The following is a 23801-nucleotide window of genomic DNA, read 5'->3' as shown; positions in this document are numbered from 1 at the left end:
AGATTGACATAAGCCGTAAATTACATTGATTGTAGCTTCGCATTTAACTTATCACCACTATACTCCATGTCACCTATATGCTTGTATGTGTGTATGTGTGCATAAAACATGCGTCAAATAGCAGGAAAAATAATTCATACGCAAATACCATCAAACGCTAGTATAATGTAACAATGAAGTTATCTTATTTTATGATATAAGCACATCATGATATTTAAGCTGCCCACCAATGTATTATTCTTAATATTCTACCTTACTATTTACACACACACACACGCGCAACCACATGCGTATAAATTGTATTTTATTGCATTTCAGCAAACACTGAGATTTGTGTTATGAATGTGCATAGTGTTACGTGAAAAGTGGCCATAGAAGAATTAGTCTCAGACATTGCAGTATGCAGTCCATAAAGGCTGACGAGTTGCCGGAAAATCCACGCGTACGCGCAAATCCGTTATCTGCGCTTTTGCTATGGTAAGTGCTCGTCGTTAAATGTTTTGTTTGCTATTAAACTGTTATTTACACGCTTATTGTTATTATTATGTGATTGTGAAAAATATAAAGCTTTTATGTAGCTTTCTAAATAAGTGTGGCTGTGTTAGTTGACAATTTGTCTTTCTTACGTAACTGTCTGTCCATCCTTTCCAACTACAATTTAAATTCAGATAATGGCTACAACCTATTTCATACAAAACAAAAAACGATATTATTGAAAAACATAAAAAAAAAAAACAAAAACAATGTGGGAGTTCGGTATCGGAAAATTAAACGTGGTAGGATGAATTATACTACAGAAGGATATATAGGACAGTGTCTCATTGTTATAACTTTCGATCAATATGCATATAAAATTCATCTAGAGATATGTCCAGCTTCCATATAACGGCATATAATAAAATATATAAAATAGAGTTAGGTATTATCGTTTACTTTTGAGGATCAAGTTTTTGCTGGTGAAAGACTTTTACTGAACGGTTGTTACAAAAACAACAATACAAAATTGAAATTGCCTTATTCTATAAATAAATATGAAAGAGCATTTGGAGTATAGTTAATTTATTTGATTTAGAAACAAACAACTCAAACATTCGGTTATTGGGCACAGGCGTCGTTATCTGTATTTATCACACAATCAGTGTTATGTAATTATGCAACTAGATGTGAATTGTTATCTAAGCATAATTTGAAGAGTTTTCTAGTTATGTAATAATGAACCAATTTGCTATATCTCTACTACTATTATCAAAAGATAGTTAGACTTTTCAATTCGTCGAGTGACATCTGTGCTAAATGTCACTTCAAAATTATCATTATTGTTTAGTACACGCTTGTCTTTCTCATGAACAAAAAGTACATTCGGCAATTTTTACGATGAGTGAAATTATTCAACAAAGAAGTTCCATTGAATTTTGTGTGCGGAATCAAATTTCTGGTGATGAAAAGTTCAGAATGTTGAAAAAGTCCTTCGGTGATAATTATTTGTCGCGAGCAAGTGTTTTTGATTGGTACAAATTATTCAAAGAGGGTTAGGAACGCGAAACTGATGACCAGCACGTCAATAAAATAAAGGAATCGAGAATTGATGATTATCCATTAGAGATTTTACGGATCAGTGAAATCACTTTGAAAGATTATTTGAGTCTACGAAAAGTGAAAACACTATTAATTCCAAAATTATTCAGTTTTTTTCGAAAAACAGCGCCGCGTTAACGTCTGTGAAACAATGCTCACATACAGTCCCACAGCAGTACATTACCACAGCAGTACATTACCACCTCCGTACTTAAGTGAATCCGGAAACTTTGCTGCCACAATCAGGCCCAAATATCTAAGTATGTTGAACCTCGTTTCGTCATTAAAAACTGCAAATCTCGAACCAAACCAAAACTCGATATATGATTTACGTATGTTTTGCTTAATTTCTGGGGCGGAAATACGTGTATGCTACATGGGCACCCTGGAGTAAAAAGCATACCTTTTTCAACATTTTTTGTTTGCTCATATAAAAAATTATATATTTCATTAGATTTTTTTTATTGTTAAAAACACAATTTCGGACGAAGGTAAAAAAAACTGACAATTTAATTTTTGACAGACATTTTTAGAAAAATACTATAAAAATTTCAGTGAAAATTACGCCACATTTTTTGAAAATAGTTATAATCGAAAAAAAAAAATATCCTTCGTCCAAGTCTTTAAGAATTGTGTCTCAAAGGCCAGTGTAAAATTTCATGATCGGATCGGTTGAGTATATCTCGAGGTATTTYGCARATCRGCTTCAAAAACRCAGTTTCGGGAAATCGCGTTTTAAAACGACGCAGTTAGTTAGTCTTAGTCTGATATCTCCTGTAACGTTTTCCTTTCTTTCGAAGATTAAGTATTAGATCCTTTCTTCGAGTATGGTTTCTTTTGAATTCCTTCCAAAATTTGTGTACAATTTAACGAATTTTTCACAAACTAACACAAAAAAATGGGAATCTGTGAAATTTTTATTAAGATTAAAAATAAATTGCTACTGACATCTTAAAACGCCAGCAATAATAATGGCACTTTTGCAAAGCCTTTTAGAAACTAAATTTCCGATTTTGTGTTGTTGCTTTGGTCAAGTTTATACTTAAAGCAGTTTAAATTCATATTTTTGTTCAAAATAATTTTTGTTCTTTATTTTAAGTCAGAGTTAGAACTTTAAAGTTTGCAAAATAATTTCCAAAAACCAAAAATCTTTTGGGTTCATTTTATTTAAAAAAATATAATTTCTGAGGCACTATATGTAAGGTGCTCTATATATCTATGTGGATGAAATATGCATACCTACAAACATATGTACTGACTATTACATACATACAAGTATTTAAGTGTACATATGTCAGTATGTATTTCCACGTTCAAACGAATTTAATGAATTAATTAATTAAAGGCATATTAAATGGACTCTATTAATGCTATTGACTGTGGCAATTCACTATAAGCAATATCAGCTTATAACTTTTTCTTATCAGTACAAATGTTGACAGAGATCTTTGTAGATACATATATGACGACTGTAAGCCAGCTGTGGTAAAATCAAAGTTACATAAACAAGTGTCATAAGCGAGTGACGTTGGACAGTAGACACTTTTAGTGCATAGAAAGAGTTCTAGCGTAAGTAAAATTGGTAAAACAAGGGGCAAAAATATAATTTAACAAAACAAATAATATAATATCATTTGGTAAAAACAAAAATAAATTAAGTAATTAAAAGCTAAATTCGAGTTTAAACGAACTTTTTATATATTTACTGATTTGTATACTGGAAAGTGAAAGTTTCACATGGAATTTAAAATTATGTTATATGGGAAGTGGCTGTAGTCCTAATCGCCCATTTTCGCACTATAACATCGGAATATCACGTACAAAATTTTGCTGAAATCGGTTGGGCGGATCTCGAGGTAGGTGATTTCACCTAAAAAAGGGTGCTGCTACACCTAACGTCCAATTTTGACCACGGCTACATTAAATACCTCTTATACCATCTCGTAGGTAAAATTTAATGTCTCTGGCGTATTTCGTTATTCAATTTTGGCGCTTTTAGTAATTTTTAACAATACCGTAGTATGGACAGTAAGCAGGTTTATCATCCGATACATTTTACACACTGTTGATAGTTTTTAGAATATTTCCACCAAGTGAATTTCGTTGTTGTAGCTTTAGTGGCTTAAGAGATATCTGCATTATATTTATAAGAGGGCGGTGCCTCGCCAAAATTTTTTGCCAACACATTACCCTTGTTATTGCGATCTTCTGTACCAAATTACAGCTTTATGTCTTAATTTAGTGCTTAGTTATGGCACTCTTCGGTTCTTTTCGGTTAATGGCGATTTGTGGGTGTAACAGTGGTTCAATTACGCCCATCTACGAACTGGTAATTTTTTTTGTACCAAGCTACCCACATACCAAGTTATATCAACATATCTCAATTTTTACTTAAGTTAAGCTTACATGGACGGACAGGCAGACAGTCATTTCAACTCGTCTCGCCATCCTAATCATATGCTATATATGTATGTACATATATATGTGTATAATCCTATATCTCTCTTAATTAGATTTAGGTGATACGTACAACCGTTAGGTGGACAAAACTACATGTTGTAAGAGTATAACAAGAAAAAACGTTAACTTCGGTTGCAACGCTTGTCTCAACGCTTACTCTTCAACAAGCCAAAAAACTCTTACAAGAACTTAATTTTGAACGGTCAGTTTGCATGACAACTAAATGTTATGGTGACGCCATTGCCATAGACAATAATCCATGCCAAATTTCATGAAAATATCTCGTCAAATSAAAGAGCCAACGAGTGGTACACGCTTGATACTATCAGTTTATATTACAGCTATATACTACGAGTTCTAATGACAGATTGTCAAAAAAGTTTTGCGGTTTTATTTATTTTTTTATTTTATTTTATAACGGTTTGATGACCAATGCCCAGCTCTTGACCGATGCTACGGCTGCTACTATGCCGGTCGCTTTCGACCAATTCAACGATTTTATCGCAATTTTCGACGACAGGCCTTCCGGAGCGTGGCGCATYTTCGACCACCTCTACACCAGAACGAAAACGTTGAAACCATCGTTGTGCGGTGGAAATGGAAACTGTATCGGGTCCGTAAACTGCACAAATTTTATTGGCGGCTTGAGTTGCATTTTCACCTTTATCGTAGTAGTACKGTAAAATATGCCGTATTTTCTCTTTATTTTGCTCCATGTTTGCGACGCTATAACTCACGAACTACTTAAAAGAAACGACAATGAATCAAACACGTGTTAACGCGTGAAATGAGCTTTCCAAAAAGGTATAGAACTAYGCACTCTTAGCGCCAACTAGCGAAAATACCGCAAGACTTTTTTGACAACCTAATATAAGCTCAATGAAGTGTGTGTGTGTATAGAAAGCTCTTTCGCTTGACGAGATATGGTCCGTTATGGCGATTTCGACAAATTAGCAGCTTCTTGTGGAGAAAAGAGCCGATGCAAATTTCATATAGATCGCTCAAAAAGTTAGGTAGTTCGCTTAWAAACAGACCGACAGACAGATGGGCATAGCTAAATTCACTCAGCATGTTACGCCGACCAGTTATATCTATATACTTGTAGCTATAAGGTTTACGACATTTTCCTCTGGTAATTACAAACGTCATAACAAAGTTAATGTACTCTGTTTAGGGTAAAAAAGGGTATCGTAAATTTTATTTTCTACAAGAAGCAAACAATATGAGTAGTTCAAACTACATTGTTATAAACATCACAAAACCATGTTTTTAGATTGCAGTTATTATCATAATTCCAGCGCCGACTATGTGTATAATGTGTATTTTTCATATTTTAGCTTCACTATACCGATATTTTTTAAAGGGCGTAAAAAAACTCTGGATGAAAGGGATTTATATAAGGCGTTGGATGAACACAAGTCAGGTGAGATAYGCATTACTTGTAAGTAAATACATATAAAGAATTAAGAACAAAAAGTTTGAGGTTATTTTGAAAAAAATCGGTATTCACTAATACGGCAGTCAATGGAACTTTGGAGCTTAATTAAGTCTTAGAAGCATGTTCGGTTTGGAAAAACCTTACTTTCGGGAATCGTCTTTATAAGAAAMACAATTATTTTAAAAGCTGTGAACGCCGCTGACATCCAAAGGGACGAAAATGTATTCGAAAATATCTTATTATCATTAGATCCTAATTTCTGTTARAAATYGTGACAAAAAAGCACCCGGAATCATAATTAAAWTCCCCGGGTAAATGATATATCAAAAAAATATATTTTGCTAAGAGTGGTAGGACTGTCCTTAATTGCTATGCCGAATATGAATCGTTGTRATTCAGTTTTATCAAAAACACAAGCCAATGAGTGGTACAAAGCTTCAAAGACGGTCTATAGATCGTTGAAGACTTGTCTCGTTYTAGACGACCTTCGACCTCTTTATTAAAAAAGTGAAGGATATGGTGTTTGAAAATCGTCAGGCAAGTRTTAGAGAGATAGCGAGAGAGCTCGATATCTCTCGCGAGTTCGTTCCAATGATTTTAATGAGTAGKCTGAGTATAAAACATGGGTTTATGAGTTTCACATGCAAAGAAGTCAACAATCATCGGAATTGAACCTGTTTTTAGTAGATCGAAGAGATATGAAAAAATTCATTGAAGTGCTTATGAACAGTRTTTTGAGGACTCCAAAAATCATTGGTATACGTGTATTACATCTGGTGTGGATTACTTCGAAGGCGACAAAATAAATATTTTTTTCCGTTTTAYTTACAATTTCCGGGTACTTTTTCGTCACAATGTATAACGATTTTTATTACCGTTTAGAGTATGAAGTGCGTCATCGCTCACGCCTCAAAGAAAGACACTAACTCAAGGTTGATATATTCGTTTATGGAAAGAAAGCCGAAAGGCTATAAGAAAAGAGTTAAACTGCGGCAACTAARGACCTTCGTAGCCCCCAATACTTATTCAAAACCCCCTTAAAAATATTGGAAGGCTCTGTTTTTCAACTMATTCATGTCGAAGTCCATGAAATGATATAATATAACTGAAATCGGCGCTTGACAGAATATTTAAAATYCTTTTTCAGAAACGCTCGGTATTAAATTAAATGCAGCTTGGGAAGCGGAGATTGAGACAAAGCGCCTTAAAAACAAAGAACCCAACTTGCTTCTAGCTGTGATACGCGTATTTGGGTTGCAATTCTTAGCTTTAGGATTTTTACTATTTTCATTGGAAATCGGGCTGCGGTAAGTCAACCTTTCAAAYATATAATGTACAATTTTTTAAAGCAATTTTATTGTTGTTCCCAGCGTCACACAGCCACTATTTCTTGGAGGTCTAGTCAATTACTATGCGAATCCCACGAACAAAGATGATAAATACACAGCATACATTTACGCCATGGGTGTGATACTCTGCAATGTCATTAATGTGCTTTTCAGACATCCCTATATGCTGGGTATACAACATATCGGCATGAAGGTGCGTCTCGCCATGTGTAACCTGATTTATAGGAAAGCGCTGCGTTTGAACAGAACTGCGTTGGGCGGCACCACCACGGGCCAAGTAGTCAACCTGATATCTAATGATGTCGGCCGCTTGGACACATCCATCATGCACATACACGTGTTGTGGGTGGGGCCGATAGAGATCATCATTGTAGCCGTGCTCATGTATAGAGAGGTAAGTKTTTGTAAAAACTTTAGTTTCACAGATCATTYATGTACTTCCATTTAAGATCGGTATCGCCTCACTGTTCGGTGTCACAGCTATGTTGTTATTCATACCGCTGCAAGCCGTTATGGGCAAAATGACATCGAAGCTGCGTTTGCGCACAGCCTTACGCACCGATGAGCGCGTGCGCATGATGAACGAGATCGTCTCGGGCATACAGGTGATCAAGATGTATGCGTGGGAGAAACCTTTCGGCAAGATGATACAGTTTGTGCGTCGAAAGGAAATGTCAGCCATACGCTACAACAATTATATACGGGGTATCTTGCAATCGTTCTCGATGTATATGACCCGCGTATCTGTTTTCGTCAGCTTAGTCGGCTATGTGTTGTTGGGAAACTTTCTCACCGCGGAAAAAGCCTTCGTTATCACTGCCTTTTACAGCATTTTGCGCAACACCATGGTTGTGGCCTTTCCCAATGGTATTCAACAAATCTCGGAAACGCTTGTATCTATGAAGCGTATAACAGATTACTTATTATACGAAGAAATTGGTGATAACTCGAAAATTTCAGCGAATAGCTGTAATAAAACTAAAAAGACAGACGACCTGAATGGTAATCTAAAGTTAACGAAACAAATAACACTGGAGCCAGCACGTCAAGAAGCTGGCATTGAAATATGTGATTTGAAAGCGAAGTGGGATCCCACMGCAATAGAATATACGCTGAACAATGTGAACTTGCATGTAAAACCGTGCACACTAGTGGCTGTCATTGGACCGGTGGGTTCCGGAAAGTCAAGGTACGAGTAATTGCCAATAGTGTTGGACATAACATACCAACGATAATCAAATTATGAAAAGTAATTATTGTTAATATATTTGTTCACTTGATTTTGATAATTTGCGCATTTTTTTAGTTTGATCCAAGCCATTCTTGGCGAGCTGCCTACGGAGTCGGGTTCCATTACTGTACACGGCACCTACTCGTATGCCTCGCAGGAGCCTTGGTTATTCACTGGCACCATACGACAGAACATACTATTCGGCTTACCAATGGACAAACATCGTTATCGCGCGGTGGTGAAAAAGTGCGCGCTGGAAYGCGATTTCGAGCTGCTGCCGCATGGCGACAAAACGTTAGTGGGTGAACGTGGCGCATCGCTTTCGGGCGGTCAAAAGGCGCGTGTCAGCTTAGCGCGCGCCGTATATCGCAAAGCCGACGTCTACCTGCTGGATGACCCACTAAGTGCGGTGGACACGCATGTCGGTCGTCATCTCTTTGACCAGTGTATGCGCGGTTATCTGCGCAACGAAATCGTCGTTTTGGTTACGCATCAGCTGCAATTCTTAGAACAAGCTGATATCATTGTTATAATGGATAAGGGCAAGATCAGTGCTGTGGGCACCTATCAGTCGATGCGCAGTAGTGGTCTGGATTTTGCGAATTTGCTGACGGCTCCAGAAGAGAGTAGTAACGGTGATGATAATAGCGATACGGAAAGTAAGAGTAAGCCAACACAGATCAATATGAATCGACAGAATAGCACTGCGACAATGAGTTCGATGGACGAGTCGATAGCGGACTCGTTGATTGAGGAAACAGCTGATTCGCCTTTGCAAGTGCAGGAGAAACGTGAGATGGGTAAAATTGGTTGGCGACTGTATAAAAAGTATTTCGGTGCCAGTGGCGGCTATATGTTGTTCTCTATAACGGCGTTCTTTTGTATAGCGGCACAGATATTGGGATCTACGGGCGACTTCTACGTCTCGATGTGGTAAGTTACGTATAGGCTTACATACATTCATTTTGTGTTAATGTGTACTGTTTTGTTGCGCGATTCTCCATAGGGTTAATAAAAATGAGCAACAATTAGCTAGCCAAGCGCGCGATATGGCTGTGAACATAACTAACGCCACGGATGTGCACGATCCAAGACTGAACAGTAATACTGATCCAATGGATATTTATATATTCTTCGGCATAATTTTGGCCATCATCGTTTTTGCTGTCGGCCGCAGCTTGCTCTTCAACACAATGACGATGCTGTCCTCAACGGAGCTGCACAATGCAATGTACCGTGGCATCACACGCGCATCCATGTACTTCTTCCATACAAACCCCTCTGGTCGCATACTAAATCGTTTCGCAAAGGATTTGGGTCAAGTGGATGAGTTGCTGCCATGGGTAATGATGGATGTCATACAGAATTTCCTAAGCTTGTTTGGTATTGTCATTGTAATCACCATTGTGAATCCAATGAATCTCCTGGTGACGGCTGTGCTGGCGCTTATTTTCTATGCAATGCGTTCGTTTTACTTAAATACGTCGCGCGATGTAAAACGTCTTGAAGCAGTTAGTAAGCTGATCATACACAATTAGTAAAAGAAGCAGTTACACTATACTAAACTTGTTATTCTTTCCAGCACGTTCGCCCATCTATTCACACTTGAGCGCCTCACTTAATGGCCTGCCGACGATACGCGCTTTCGCCGCCCAGCAGATGCTGATAAATGAGTTTGACAATTATCAGGATTTACACAGCTCTGGCTATTATATGTTTTTGATAACCAATCGCGCTTTTGGCTACTGGCTGGACTGTTTCTGTGCGCTCTATATAGCTGTWACCACGTTAAGCTTYTTGGTTTCCTCACCTGACAATGGTGGCGATGTCGGCTTGGCTGTGACTCAGGCCATGGGCTTAACGGGCATGGTGCAATGGGGTATGCGTCAGTCAGCTGAGCTTGAAAATAGCATGACGAGTGTAGAACGTTTAATAGAGTATGAAGAAATTGAACCCGAAGGAGAACTTGAAAGTAAACTCAGTAAAAAACCACCGAAAACATGGCCCGAACAGGGTAAAATCGTATTTGATGAGCTYAGTCTACGCTATTTTCCAGATTCGAAATCAGATCGTGTGTTGAAGTCSTTAAACTTTGAAATACAGCCCTCGGAAAAGGTGGGTATCGTGGGACGTACCGGTGCAGGCAAATCTTCGCTCATTAATGCGCTCTTTCGCCTATCGTACAACGAGGGTTCCATTATTATTGACACAAGAAATATTGAGGAGTTGGGTTTGCATGATTTGCGCAGCAAAATCTCCATAATACCACAAGAACCGGTGCTCTTTTCGGGCACAATGCGCTATAATTTGGATCCATTCGACGAATATTCAGATGCCAAATTATGGACAGTGCTTGAGGAGGTAAGCGGAATTTATCCAATACTTAGATATAATATTTCTATAAATACATATGTATGTATACATTTCGGTTTCAGGTTGAACTGAAAGATGCTGTGGCCGAGTTGCCGAGCGGCTTACAAAGCAAAATATCAGAGGGTGGCAGTAATTTCAGTGTCGGTCAACGACAATTGGTATGCCTGGCACGTGCTATACTGCGTGAAAATAAAATTCTCGTGCTGGACGAGGCAACGGCAAATGTGGATCCACAGACCGATGCACTCATACAATTGACAATAAGAAGTAAATTCAAATATTGTACGGTTCTCACAATTGCGCATCGYTTGCACACGGTCATGGACTCGGATAAGGTGCTGGTCATGGATGCTGGGCGCGCGGTGGAATTCGACGCACCGTATAAATTGCTGACTGAAAGTAAATCTAAAGTATTCTATGACATGGTCAAGCAAACCGGCAATAGTGCGTACGATAATCTACTCATGATAGCTCGAAAGGTGAAAATAAACTCRATTTTTTAATGTTGAAGAAATTTTGACCAATTAATTTTCTTCTTTGTAGGCKTACGAACAGAATCCTCGCTTCAAAAATAAAACTGTATAGAGTTACAGGAATAACAGTCACAGCTAACAGGACGGTTTGTCCACTCAGGAAATGTTTCCATATTTAACTAGTGTACTACTTCAAACTAACACTGCTGACTAAAATTTGGCATTTGATTAGCCACTTATTAGTCATCAGTAAAATTTATTTATACACATTATAGGAAATCGGTGAATTTGATGGTAACCAAAAATAAAATTGTTCAACTGACATAAGACAATATATAACATAGGCGTTTTATGTTAAGGCTATATGAATTTTACAGTAATTAGTAATTTTAAGAGGAATGTATATATTTATATTTTGGAATGTCTGTGAATATATTATCGGTAAATTAATAGAAAATTGCAAAGTATAATATATTAATGAAAGCTTAAAATATGTACTTATTATATGTTTTTAAAGAGAATAACTAACATCTTTGTGCTGTAAATATGTTATTAAAGCATTTATATACATATACAGTCGTTTAAGTATTAATAAATTGATATATCCGAAGTTTCAGGACAAGTCTTATTACAAAATGTACAAGTTTACTTGTACTATGCTAAGAAAAATCAATAAAAGTAATTCAATGATAAAATAAGATACATATATGCATGACTTGAGTTTTTTGTGCATAGTTAGGTGGGCTCAAGGCAAGCTGTCTGGCAGCTAGCTCTATATAAATAAAGGAGGCATCGCGCCTGGCCAGTGCTTAAGTGACTATCACGCCGCGATGTGATGTGCTTAAAAGTCGTGCGGTGAGCTCATAGCAAGCTGTCTGCCAGCTATCTCTACATAAATAAAGGAGGCATCGCGCCTGGCTAGTGCCTAGTGAGCTCACGGCAAGCTGTTTACCAGCTATCAGTATATAAATAAAGAAGCTATCGAGCCTGGCTAGTGCCTAAGTGACTATCACGCCGCGATGTGATGTACTTTAAAGTCATGAGGTGAAATTTAATCTGTTCGCTTCAGCATCATGCAATAAAACTAAACTTATCCTCAAAATTATTGAAAAAATAGTAATAGCATAGAAAAAATTAATTAATTTAATTAGGTAATTCGAAAGGTTTGGCTGACACGTACGGATTTCAAAAACGTAACTTATTGCAATATGCACTTATATGTTTTTTCTTACCATTATTATTATATTAGGTAACTTTGAACGTAAGTGAAAACTTACAAAAAATAGCAGAAAAACTCACTTAATGCGAACTACGTCACATTATTAAATATTTATTTGACATTCTACCTTCGGAAAAGGCGGTTATTTTAACCTATGCTACACAGAGTGCCACAAACTAAAAACTTAAATAATAGCAATTATATTTATGTACTAAATTTCTTTTTAATTAAATTAGATTTCACGTTACCTGTTGTTTTCTTCTATCTGTGTTCCATTGGCATGCTTATTTAATTACAAAACATCGTATTGTAAACAATATCAGCTGTTTGTGTACTTTTTGTTCGGTTTTTTAACATTGGATAACAATGAATACAAGTATTTCAACGAAATCTTTTATACGCGTTATCAGCACACAAAACTGCTTGGCTAAACAAATACCACGTAATCTTAAGGGGAGGAGTAAAAGTTCACAAGAATGGCTGACACGACAACTAGCAGATCCATATGTGGAGAAAGCTAAAATGATGAATCTTCGTTGCCGCAGCGCTTTCAAACTCATAGAAATAGATGATAGATTTAAAATRCTTAAACCAGGCGATACTGTGCTTGATTGTGGAGCAGCACCCGGAAGCTGGACGCAAGTAGCGGTTGATCGTACTAACGCCAATGGCACCAAAGAGGGTAATAAGAAAGGTGCAGTTTTTAGCATTGACTTGTTACATTTTCATGCAGTGACGGTAAGCATTTTATTATAAGACACCTTGATATTAATTTGTTCAATGCGTATTTAAAGGGTGCTACTATTTTCGGAGGCATGGATTTCACAACCGCCATAGCACAACAGCGTCTTCGGGAGGCATTGGCAGACCGACAAGTGAATTGTGTGCTCTCAGACATGGCACCTAATGCGACGGGAGTACGCATGTTAGATCAGGAGAATATAATGGGCTTAAGTTATTCGGTGATGCGTTTTGCATTGGCAATATCTGCTATAAACGCACATTTAGTAGTCAAGTTGTGGGCGAATGGCGATGTATCCAAACTGGAAAATGATCTTGGACGATTTTACGAGCACGTTAAACGTGTAAAACCAGAGTCAAGTCGATCAGATTCTGCTGAGCTCTTTTTAGTGGCACGTCAATATAAGGGAATGGATGCAGTAAAAGAGCTAACAACAAAAACTAGGTGAACTTTGGTTAAKCTTTCTTTATTATTTAATATTGTTAACAATTCAAATTTTTTGGATGAATAAAGTAATAAAATAATAATTTTTAAAAAATATTTATAAGTATTTATGTGCGAATTTGTGCGCACCTATTATAAAAATTTATACTACTTTTTTGTAGTGCGTTAAATGATGAATCATCCATTCCAGCCACTTCGGTTGATCACCAGGCGCCATATGCCCAGCATTGCGCACCAATATTTCAATCAAATGACCGGCATGTTTGGCATATCCTGCAATTTCACCGTCCACCCGCCAGACTTTACGTTCTGCAGTTTTATATTTATCGGCATCTGCGAACTTAAGGTGCATCAAGTAATTACGTGTCAAAGGATATGCCACTATTATATCAAGCTGTCCACTATAAATACAAACAATATAGTCATTTAAAAGTTCTGCTATCCATGGCGCTACCGTGTCCATTACATCTTTTTTCAADAACTTCTCCACTTTATTTTCTTTATCTAAATCATGGAATGTCATGTTGCCTACGTGAATGGCTCGGCGTGTTGCTGCCGACTGAATAAAGTTTCCAAGCACATCATTCGGCAAGTCGCTGTCAGTTTTTAAATAGTTGTAGTAATAGTTATATCCAGTAAGGTTATGAAAAACAGATCCATTGGTAAGGTCACCATTGATAAGACCATCAAATACCTCAAAGGCACAATCCATATGGTGTTGTTCTATACATTTTTTACCTTTTTCTTCCTCAATATGAAAGGCGTTCAAACCACGATCATCGATTAAACCCAATTGATATAAGTAATCACCATATTTGAGTTGATGCAAAGGATCAGAGAGTCCATTACCAATGGCTAAACCTTTTAGCGGGATATAGACACGCGTGTCCACTGCATTTTGCATCAAGTGAATATGATAAGCAAGTGCTGGTACATATTTCCCTGCATAAGATTCTCCCGTTATCCAAAAGCCAGTAGAATTTGACCATTCAAAAAGTTCGTATAATTGCATAACGGCCTCGTGTAGGTTACGTCCGACATCTTTTTCATTGCGAGCGTAGCCATCATCGCTGCCGGTAAAGCTAAAACCTGTCCCAACTGGATTATCAATATAAATAAGATTATGCGAGCGACTCCAAGTATAATTGCGTTTTTGTAGATGTCCGTGTGAATCAAACTCAAACGGTCCATTTTCTACAAATAAACCAAATAACGAAGATGCACCCGGTCCTCCTTGCAACCACAAAACTACGGGAGCATAATCAGGATATTCCTCTGCGGGGAAATACCAAAAGAACATATTTGACTTGCGTCCCGCATCCACTGTTAAATAGCCGGAATAGCTTTCCACTTTGTGGAATTGACTGCCAACGACTGCTGCTTTTTGCCGAACTTGATCGTTGGGTATTTTTGGATCATGTATAAGTGGGGTTAGATAAAGTGGGTCACCAGTATCGCCTCCATCACTATACTGCTGGAATCGTGGATATGGATTTATAAAACTTCTTGCAAACTTTAATTTCTTTGAATCGCCCTCCATAAAAAGTGATAAAGAAATGAGGGCGAATAGGGCAACATGAATTGCGTTTTTCATTACTGACGCACCTAAGGAATACAAAAATGTTAAGTAGGGGAATCCTACAATTGCTTTGATTCTTTTATGATACTATATAAATTTAATGACTTTGTGTACATAAGTAAGTAATATTATATAAGATTAAATAACGCACCTACTTTTATCTCTGCACTTGCTAGTAAAATAAAAATATATTTTCGCAACAAAGATCGACGTCGAACTTGGCAAAGTTTAAAAATTAAACTAACGCGATGTAGAAAAGAAAACCGGTAAAACGATGTTCAACACTGGTCAACTGTAGAGTTGTATTAAAATTGTTTGTGGATAATATGTAGTTAAATATGTACTATCGTGATACTGTGATTTATACTCAAATATTTTATAATTAAAATTTGTATATMAATTTCTGGATATTAAATTTTGCAAAGACATTATTTGATACCAACAAATTTTACTTCTCTTGCCTGAGTATTTAGAGATTTGAGTGTGAATGATGTCTTCATTTTATGCGACACAGCAACACTATTTCTTTATGATTCTTTCATATCGTTTCTTCTTATRTTGCTCTTTCAGTTTATTTGACAATTTCAATTGGAGTTCAACAATGGCGAATTTTTCTAGATTTTTTAACTTCTGAAGAAATATATGTCGTGGCAAATTAAATAAAACGTGATTAAAATACGGAAAATGTATTGTTAATTACATGCACAAAATATATATTAAAACAGTGATGAAAGTAATAAAGTGTAAAAAGTGGGGAAAATAGAGTAAATTTTTGGAAAAGAAAATGAAGTGTCGGTGGTTGRTGATGTCGCGGTCGTGGTGGAACGTCGCAGTTTGTTTCGAATTGTGTGTTTTGATTGCATCAGCCGCGGTGTCGGCAAAAACACCAGTTAAAAGTAAAATAAATGTTGTGGCAAATGCACAAAATTTAACACAAGAAAATGATAATCGTAATATTACAAAGGGTAATGTCGCATCCGACCAATTACGCGCATATCGTATGAGAGAGGTAAGTGRTTCTTATGATGATGAGGTGAAAAATAGATTAATGCAGTGGCGCCATGGATTARTATAACTTAATAAAATGCATGTACTATGTTTCTATTGTCATCCAATAGGCGTGCACTGATTTGGCCCGAGATGAAGAAACGTTAATGGTTTTCTCGACATTAGGGGGCGGATTAACAGCAATTGATCCAATAACAAGTGAAATTCGTTGGACCATAGCAGACGGTAATTACTAGTAGCGCTTTGTAAAAATATTTTACTATTTTTTCAGTTGCTAAAAAAAGGATTTTATATATATCAACGAGTTAAGTGATATTTTACTATATGGCTGAATTAATTATAGATTTTCGAACYCCTCATGGTCAGCTGTTATTTTCCCACAATTAAAAACATGTCATACTGATCAATTTCAGTTTAAGGACTTTCAAGCACACTTTTTTATTCATATACGTTTGTATATGCAATTCTCACTTTTTATAGCCAATAACTAGTAACTTGCAGCAAGCTTAACAATCTGTATTTGTCTCCCTAAAAACGAAGTGCATAAGGTGTAGAGATTATGAATCCGMAATTCTTTTGTATAATTACGGTTTTATATACATTTTTGTAGGTTTTATGTATGTACGTACTTTAATTTGTAGAAAAGTTTGCTCTGTTCTATGCATATTTTCGCTWTGACAAAAAATGTCATGTGTTTTTCTGCAGCCTAAACACAAACACAGAAAACAGATTTTTTAATTATTATTTTTATTTTATCGTAAGTTGATACGAAAGTGCTATATACATATGTACATATATATCCCCGAAATTTTTACAAATATGCAACCACTAAATAATAAAATCATGCCATGCTTTTCTCACTTTTAAGTCATTTGAAAATGTATACGTGTAGGAACAATGCGTAGAAGTTTATTTCCATTTATTTAATTTTTACCGATGTGGAACATTGTATCAAASTACTGATAAGAGTAATTCAAACCCCATACACTTCGGCATAAATTGTTTTGAAAGCGTTGTTAAACTCACAAGAGACTGTGTCGACAAAAATGTATATGTGTAGGTGAAAACAAAATCAAATTAGTCATTTAAGTGTAAGCACAAAACAAATGGTATAAATTCATTTTGTGCCGGCATAGACATTTATCTTTAGGAATTGTAATTTCTTAGAACTATGCTCTAGTATTTGTTGGTAAAGACATTTTCAAAATTTATAACTCGTTGAGATTTGTTTTGATTGTTTTGTTTGGTTTGTACTGTGTTCTACTAAAGCAAGAAAATATCAATATTAGAAATATGTGTGGGGACAAGAGCATCTAAATATTATATAACATCAACAAATTACTATGTGGTTGCATGCACTTATGTATGTAGTGAGGCGTATACATAAGTGCTTTGGGCGTCTCGTTTAAATGTGTACCGCACGATTATAAACGACATTTCCATTGACCGTATCAAGCTGCGTGGCAAAAATCACACATTTGTTAGCTCTAATTGAACACTTATGGAGTTGTATATATGTTCATACATATCTACATTATAATACATTTCACCGTCAAATTTTCAAACTTTGCTTTCGTTATAAACGTTAGTATTTTTGTGATAGTCTGACATGACTAATATCTGGCCTAGTCGAATGCTTTAGTTGCTACTTGGATGTTGTTTTGGTTTTATTGTGTTTGTAGAAACAAAATGGATGTTGTTAGCTATATACATACCTATAGTTAGTGTTATTTTGCAAAATCAGGCAATGAACTTTAAACTTCAAATGTGGAATTAGACTCATCAATGAACATATATTAAGTTTTGAATAAGTATCTATCTACATAATTAATGCTACATAATTATAAAAAATTTGCCATTGTTTATAATGATTATATAATGTAGTATAACTCAGAATAGAACCATTTGTAAAAATTGCAATTTTCCGCCTGGAATTTTACTGTGATTTTTTGGCGTACAATTGTCAACATTATGTGTATATATGTATATAAAGAATGTATTTAATTTTAAAGAATACATCTGTTTTCTGTTTCTAGAGAGTCTACATAATTGCTTATATGTATTTGTAGATTGATAGTTGCAATTTATTTTTCTTCCAAAGAACCACCGGTACGCGCCGACCAGGAACAAAATGTGGAAGTGCCACAATATTTGCCAGATCCACGTGATGGCAGCATTTATCAGCTTAGCGATATGGGTAACTTGAAGAAATTACCCTACACTATACCACAACTGGTGGCTAGCGCACCCTGTCGTTCGTCCGATGGCATACTATATTCGGGAAAGAAAAGCGATACTTGGTTCGCGGTCGATCCGAAGTCGGGTAAACGCGAGACTGTTATGGGTTTCGGAATGGATACCGCTGAAGCTACAGAACAAAACGAGGAAAGTAAGAGTAAAGCTACGCATAGCACATCGCGTTCAATTTATTTGGGACGCACGCAGTACACCGTCATGATGTACGACAGTTTGGCCAAAGGGAAAAATGTTAAACCCTGGAATATTACCTTCTACGATTATAGCGCACACACAATGACGCCGGATATATCGAAGGAGTATGGTGAGTTGAGTGAAAAAGTATGTCTTATAATATATATATATATATATATTTATAATCATTAGAATATCTGCATTTAACCACCACTTCGAATGGTAATATCGTAACTTTAGATAGAAAGAACGGCAAATTTTTATGGAAGCGCGATTTAACAAGTCCAGTGGTGGCCGCATTTCTACTCGGCTCGGAAGGTTTGTTAAGTGTGCCCTTTACTACCGTTTCCGATGAGGCTTTCGAATCCATTATAGAGGAGTCCAAAACGGGCAATGTGAATACCATAAAGTTGTTGTAAGCTCAAACAAATGCAAATCAATGAATAATATTTATATATATGTACTTTTTTGAATTYGCAGTCAATCGCTTTACGTGGGTGAGCACAGTCATGGCTTATATGCTTTACCATCGCTGGTGGATAAGGACACACCACGCATTTCGGCAAGCCCACCTATAAAATTGTTGGATGGCCCCAACTCCGCAGAGGAATCAGATCCTAAAATGGTATATATCGATGATGTGATACGCCAAAATGCTGGCATTGTGCTCGGCCATTACAACATGCCGACTGACAGTAATTTGCAAATATCACCCTCGCCGTCGAACGTTGACAACAATCAAGGCTTAGCCACCATCAATAATTTTCCCGATGTCACTACTATGGGCTCAAATGGCTACAGCATAATCACAGGTTCGAATAGCGAAAAAAACTCAGCCGAAATTGGTGTACAAACTGAGCCCGTTATTGAAATGAAAATAGAGTCGACAAATGCTTTTAATAAGACAAAAAAGATCATTTTGGCGAATAGCAATAAAATACAGAGATTCATCAATGAGTGGTTTATGGAGCATCCGAGTGGAAAAGTGCATCAGATTCTCATTGTTTTGGTCTTGGCTATGGTCGCCATGTTCTGGTATATGTGCAGCACTATGCGTGAGTTGAAGAATCAGAGTGAAAACGGCTCGAAAACGTACTCATCCTCCAATAAGAGTAGCAGCGGCAGCAGCAATGTGAATGCATTGGACCTCATCGATTTGGGCGACGGTAATATACGTGTTGGCAAAATATCTTTCAACTCGCATGAAGTGCTTGGTAAAGGTTGTGAGGGTACATTYGTGTTTAGAGGCACATTTGAGGAACGCTCTGTGGCGGTAAAAAGGCTGCTGCCCGAATGTTTCACATTTGCCGACCGTGAAGTGGCCTTGCTGCGCGAGAGTGATGCGCACGAGAATGTGGTGCGATACTTTTGTACCGAACAAGATCGCCAATTTCGCTACATAGCGGTGGAGCTTTGCGCGGCCACTTTGCAAGATTATACAGAGGGTGAACGAAGCGCTGAATTGCGCACGCAAATCAACGTGTGGGAGGTATTGCGCCAAGCGGCAGCGGGTCTCAGTCACTTGCATTCATTAAATATCGGTGAGTGACATAATTTTGGTAACAGTGCGAAGCTAACGYGTTAACTAATAACATATTTGATTGCATTGCTTGCAGTGCATCGGGATATTAAGCCACAAAACGTGTTGCTTTCACTGCCCGATGTTAGTGGCACCGTGCGCGTGATGATATCTGATTTTGGTTTATGCAAGAAGTTGAATTTTGGCAAGACCAGTTTTTCACGACGCTCCGGCGTGACCGGCACTGACGGTTGGATTGCGCCAGAAATGATGCGCGGTCAGCGTACGGTAAGTTGCAGTGAKGCTGCTATTATGTGGACTTTGGAAGTRTGTGAACTRAAATTAACKGCACATATTTGCTTTCTACTGTGCAGACAACCGCTGTGGACATTTTTTCCCTTGGGTGCGTCTACTATTATGTGCTTTCCACTGGCCATCATGCGTTCGGTGATGCGCTCAAGCGACAGCATAACATACTAACACATGAATATAATTTGTTAAAACTCAAAGTGGACACAGATGATGAGGCAAACGTGCCAGAGGAGGCTAGCAAGTTTGTAAGTACAACAAATTTGTATGTCTTTCATATTAGCTGATATCAAAGTCGGTGTTTGGTGTTTGGTGTTTGCTGTTTGCATTTCATAGATACTTGCCGAACAGCTGATAGCAGATATGATACACAAAGATGCACAAAGTCGCCCGTACGCGCGTTGTATAAGCGCACATCCAGTCTTTTGGAATAATCAGAAGATTTTGGCTTTCCTACAGGATGTTAGCGATCGCGTTGAAAAGCTACAATTCCATGTGGAGCCATTGAAGTCGCTGGAGAAGAATGGTCGCTGCATTGTGCGCGGCGATTGGAATGCACACGTTGATCCGCTCATAACGGAGGATCTGCGCAAATATCGCGGCTACATGGGCGCCAGTGTGCGCGATCTCTTGCGTGCRTTGCGCAATAAAGTGAGTATAATGCAAAGTTTCYCATTWCACATTTGTCTACAAACTACATTTGTATTTGTTCGGTACGCCAGAAACATCATTATCACGAGCTGGCGCCGAAAGTGCAGCAGAAGCTCGGCTGCATACCGAACGATTTCACGAACTATTGGATTAATAAATTTCCCGAGTTGATATCACAYGCCTATCATGCGTTTAGCATATGCGCCGAGGAGCCCATCTTTAGGCATTACTATAATGCCGATTACCACTTCAGTCGTCCGTGGTATTTTGATGCGGATGAAAATCTCTTCCCATCGCTACAAAACGACCCCAAGCATTTATTAAAACAAAACAAAGATGGCAGCGCCAGTCCGAAATGGCTGCCGCGCACGCCCGAGAAGCAGCAACAATTAAAACAACGAAAGGGTGTTTATAATTTCCGCAAAAGCTCGGATGCGGATGTAATTGGTGTGGGTTTGCAAAGAAATTTGAATTTATCGACGCCCAGTGCCGCGATGACAGCGGAGGGTGAGGATGAGACAGGCAATGGCAATAGGCGTGATGTCTTTGCTAACTTCAAATTTCGACGGAACTACGGCAAATCAACGAACCGTAATTACGACAATATAAACGCSAACGCGAATAACGGTGGTAATAAAGAGAAGAGCATCACATGGACATTGCCTGGCAAACAGGCCACTGAGGAGTGAATAAGAGCAGTAAAATAATACCGTAGTATTTAAGAACTGCGAGTAATACTATTTTTAAGTAGACTTATAGCGCATATTTAGTCTAAATTTATAAGTTATTGTAACATTTTTGTAAGTTTTACTACAAATAATGTTATGTTGAGCAGTTGGAGTACAGTGTAGCGTTCTCCTGGTGGAGTGCAATGGCAAATCAGACTTTCTACTTTGAAACAACGCGTCTCTACTTTTGATAACTCTTAGTTTGTTGCGGAATTGCGTATGTATTGCAAATTTAAAAACGTATTAGAAATTGTAAAAGTAAATTTGATAGGCTTTAATAGATGTATAATATTTATAAATATGTTTGAAAGAAATATTTCTCGGACTTAGAAATCGTACTAATGCGTTTAAAAACTGCAAAAAAAAAATGTTTTAAACATGTTTAAGCTTAATTTGAACTTCATGCTTAGTGCAGTCGCAAACAGATTGCCTTCTCCATTTTAATTAATATACTTTTACCTCAATGCACTTAAATATGCTAGCAAAAAATTAATTTGTGTACGCATATAAAATGTTGGTTTTCAATTATTGAAATATTAATAGTTTACAATTTCTTTATTCCAATTACGAATGAATATTATCACTTTATGTGGAAATTTTTGTGAAGAAAGTRAAAAAAAAAAATTATATTATGAAATAGAAAAWGCAGCATATCCAGTCTRCAGTTAAGCGAAAGTGCTAAAAATAATTATAAATGAAAAATAATTTATAGCTTTCAAACAAAGAACAACAAATACGAGAATTTGCTTATCTATAAAGTAATATTCTGCACTGCAGCGTKTTTATTACCAGCCAGGCGTTGCTTATCAATTGCGCAAATATTTGTATATATTTTTGGTGCTAATATTTTTCTACAATCGACAGCAAATACTCGGCTCTACTGTAGACTGCAAACAATTGTTGTTTTGTTGTCAGAAAAGGTGTCTGTCAAATGCACGTAATTTGTCTGTGATAACATTTATTGTTAAACTTAAGAAATTTATAATAAATAAGTGCTTACTGTTTAAGCGTTTTCAATTGCAAGCGTTCAAAGGAAAACAATATACATTTCATATATATTTTTATACATATGTATTTATGTATATCGTCACTTAAAATGCAAAATAACGTAACATCAGTTTTCATAAGTTTACTGGCGAATTAAAAACGATATAATAGCAACGACTAATATCGAAACCAAATTCGCGTTTCGGTTATAAAATATATAATTTATATATCGGTTATCATACATTCATTGAAACAGAATTAGAGTTTTCGTTATAAAATGTGAACATAACTGACAACGATTTCAATTTTTTTAATGATACGTTGTTTTGCATTTTAGTTGATGATATATAGCATAAATAATGCCTACTATGTTCCCTTGTAAATTTTGCTCTCAAACTTACCAAATTCCATTTTTTATTTTTTATTTTTTATTTGTTTTACATTTAATAAAAAAAAATTTGTACTAATTAAGTCCAACTATTGTACTTTGTTGATCAATTGTTTTATTTTAGCGCTTGCAATAAAACTTAGTAAGGCATAAATAAAATAAATAAATAAACTATGTAAATATACCGTTATTTGTGTATGCATGCACTTGTAAATGCACTTTTATGCGACATGCTATTTCATTATTACTTTATAATTAGCCTAAGTTCATTAAAAATTTATTCCTGACAATTGTAACCAAATATCTAACTGTATCTGCGTATTTACTACTACTTTTACTTTTTTCCCGCAAATAAATATTAGTTAAAAGAAACCAAATTATAGCTTTTTATTATCACGTTTTTATTTATTTATGATCTTTTCTTTTTTTTTTTGCTAACAATTAAATTTTACTTAAACGCTCATTTCGCACATACATTTAAGTATATATGTATGTATTTTTTGTTTGTATAGCGTTAAGCAGCCGAGTGCCTGCACTGCGTTCAACATTTAACAAATAATATTAGCAATGAAAAATTAACTAAAATTAGTCAACAAAAATACAATCGGCAATAATTAAACAAACTCACAAACATAACATGGCGATTTCATAAATAAGTTTATACATATATAATTGTAAGTCATACATAAAATAATTTTACTACACACGAAAATATTAATTTTGCATTTGCAAAAACTCAACTTGTTTGAAAATTTGTGAAATTTAAAATAAATATAAAATAATAAACACAGATTTACATATGCACATACATACATACATATACAGTATATGCAGTAATTTACAATTATATAAATAATACATAATTTGCTAGCTAACTTTGGCTTGCCTACAGCACGCG

At 36.4% G+C, this 23801-nt stretch overlaps 4 protein-coding genes across 5 annotated transcripts; 3 read left to right on the top strand and 1 right to left on the bottom strand.

The window, feature by feature from the left end:
- Positions 1-318: 318 nt before the first annotated feature.
- Positions 319-11341, top strand: LOC108969865 (probable multidrug resistance-associated protein lethal(2)03659; the record flags this gene model as incomplete). The annotated part of the gene is given in 10 exon segments (XM_018934850.1): positions 319-477; positions 5373-5458; positions 6621-6780; positions 6844-7216; positions 7272-8011; positions 8129-8986; positions 9060-9568; positions 9636-10414; positions 10489-10905; positions 10970-11341. Coding segments are annotated over 10 exon segments (4041 nt in total). The 3' UTR covers positions 11012-11341.
- Positions 11342-12432: 1091 nt separating this feature from the next.
- Positions 12433-13382, top strand: LOC108969867 (rRNA methyltransferase 2, mitochondrial). Its single transcript, XM_018934853.1, has 2 exons — positions 12433-12856; positions 12913-13382. The coding sequence occupies exons 1-2, from the start codon at positions 12485-12487 to the stop codon at positions 13306-13308; spliced, it is 768 nt and encodes a 255-aa protein (XP_018790398.1). The 5' UTR covers positions 12433-12484; the 3' UTR covers positions 13309-13382.
- LOC108969866 (venom serine carboxypeptidase) lies at positions 13378-15132 on the bottom strand. Of its 2 annotated transcripts, none has more exons than XM_018934851.1 (2): positions 15035-15132; positions 13378-14909 (listed from the first exon to the last, which is right to left on the bottom strand). In XM_018934851.1, exon 2 carries the CDS (start codon positions 14896-14898, stop codon positions 13447-13449), a length of 1452 nt encoding a protein of 483 aa, XP_018790396.1. In that variant the 5' UTR covers positions 14899-14909; positions 15035-15132; the 3' UTR covers positions 13378-13446. The 2 variants fall into 2 exon arrangements, with proteins under 2 accessions (XP_018790396.1, XP_018790397.1); XM_018934852.1 differs by having other exon boundaries at positions 15039-15126.
- Positions 15133-15459: 327 nt separating this feature from the next.
- LOC108969870 (serine/threonine-protein kinase/endoribonuclease IRE1) lies at positions 15460-23280 on the top strand. Its single transcript, XM_018934857.1, has 9 exons — positions 15460-15892; positions 16002-16116; positions 17993-18451; positions 18514-18736; positions 18802-19862; positions 19938-20128; positions 20215-20397; positions 20486-20800; positions 20872-23280. The coding sequence occupies exons 1-9, from the start codon at positions 15668-15670 to the stop codon at positions 21487-21489; spliced, it is 3390 nt and encodes a 1129-aa protein (XP_018790402.1). The 5' UTR covers positions 15460-15667; the 3' UTR covers positions 21490-23280.
- The last annotated feature ends 521 nt before the right edge of the window (positions 23281-23801 follow it).

Source organism: Bactrocera latifrons, unplaced genomic scaffold (assembly GCF_001853355.1).
Source record: "Bactrocera latifrons isolate USDA-ARS-PBARC rearing strain unplaced genomic scaffold, ASM185335v1 scaffold_269, whole genome shotgun sequence".
In the NCBI taxonomy this organism is placed as follows: domain Eukaryota; kingdom Metazoa; phylum Arthropoda; class Insecta; order Diptera; family Tephritidae; genus Bactrocera; species Bactrocera latifrons.
This window is presented reverse-complemented; position numbering and strand designations above follow the sequence as displayed.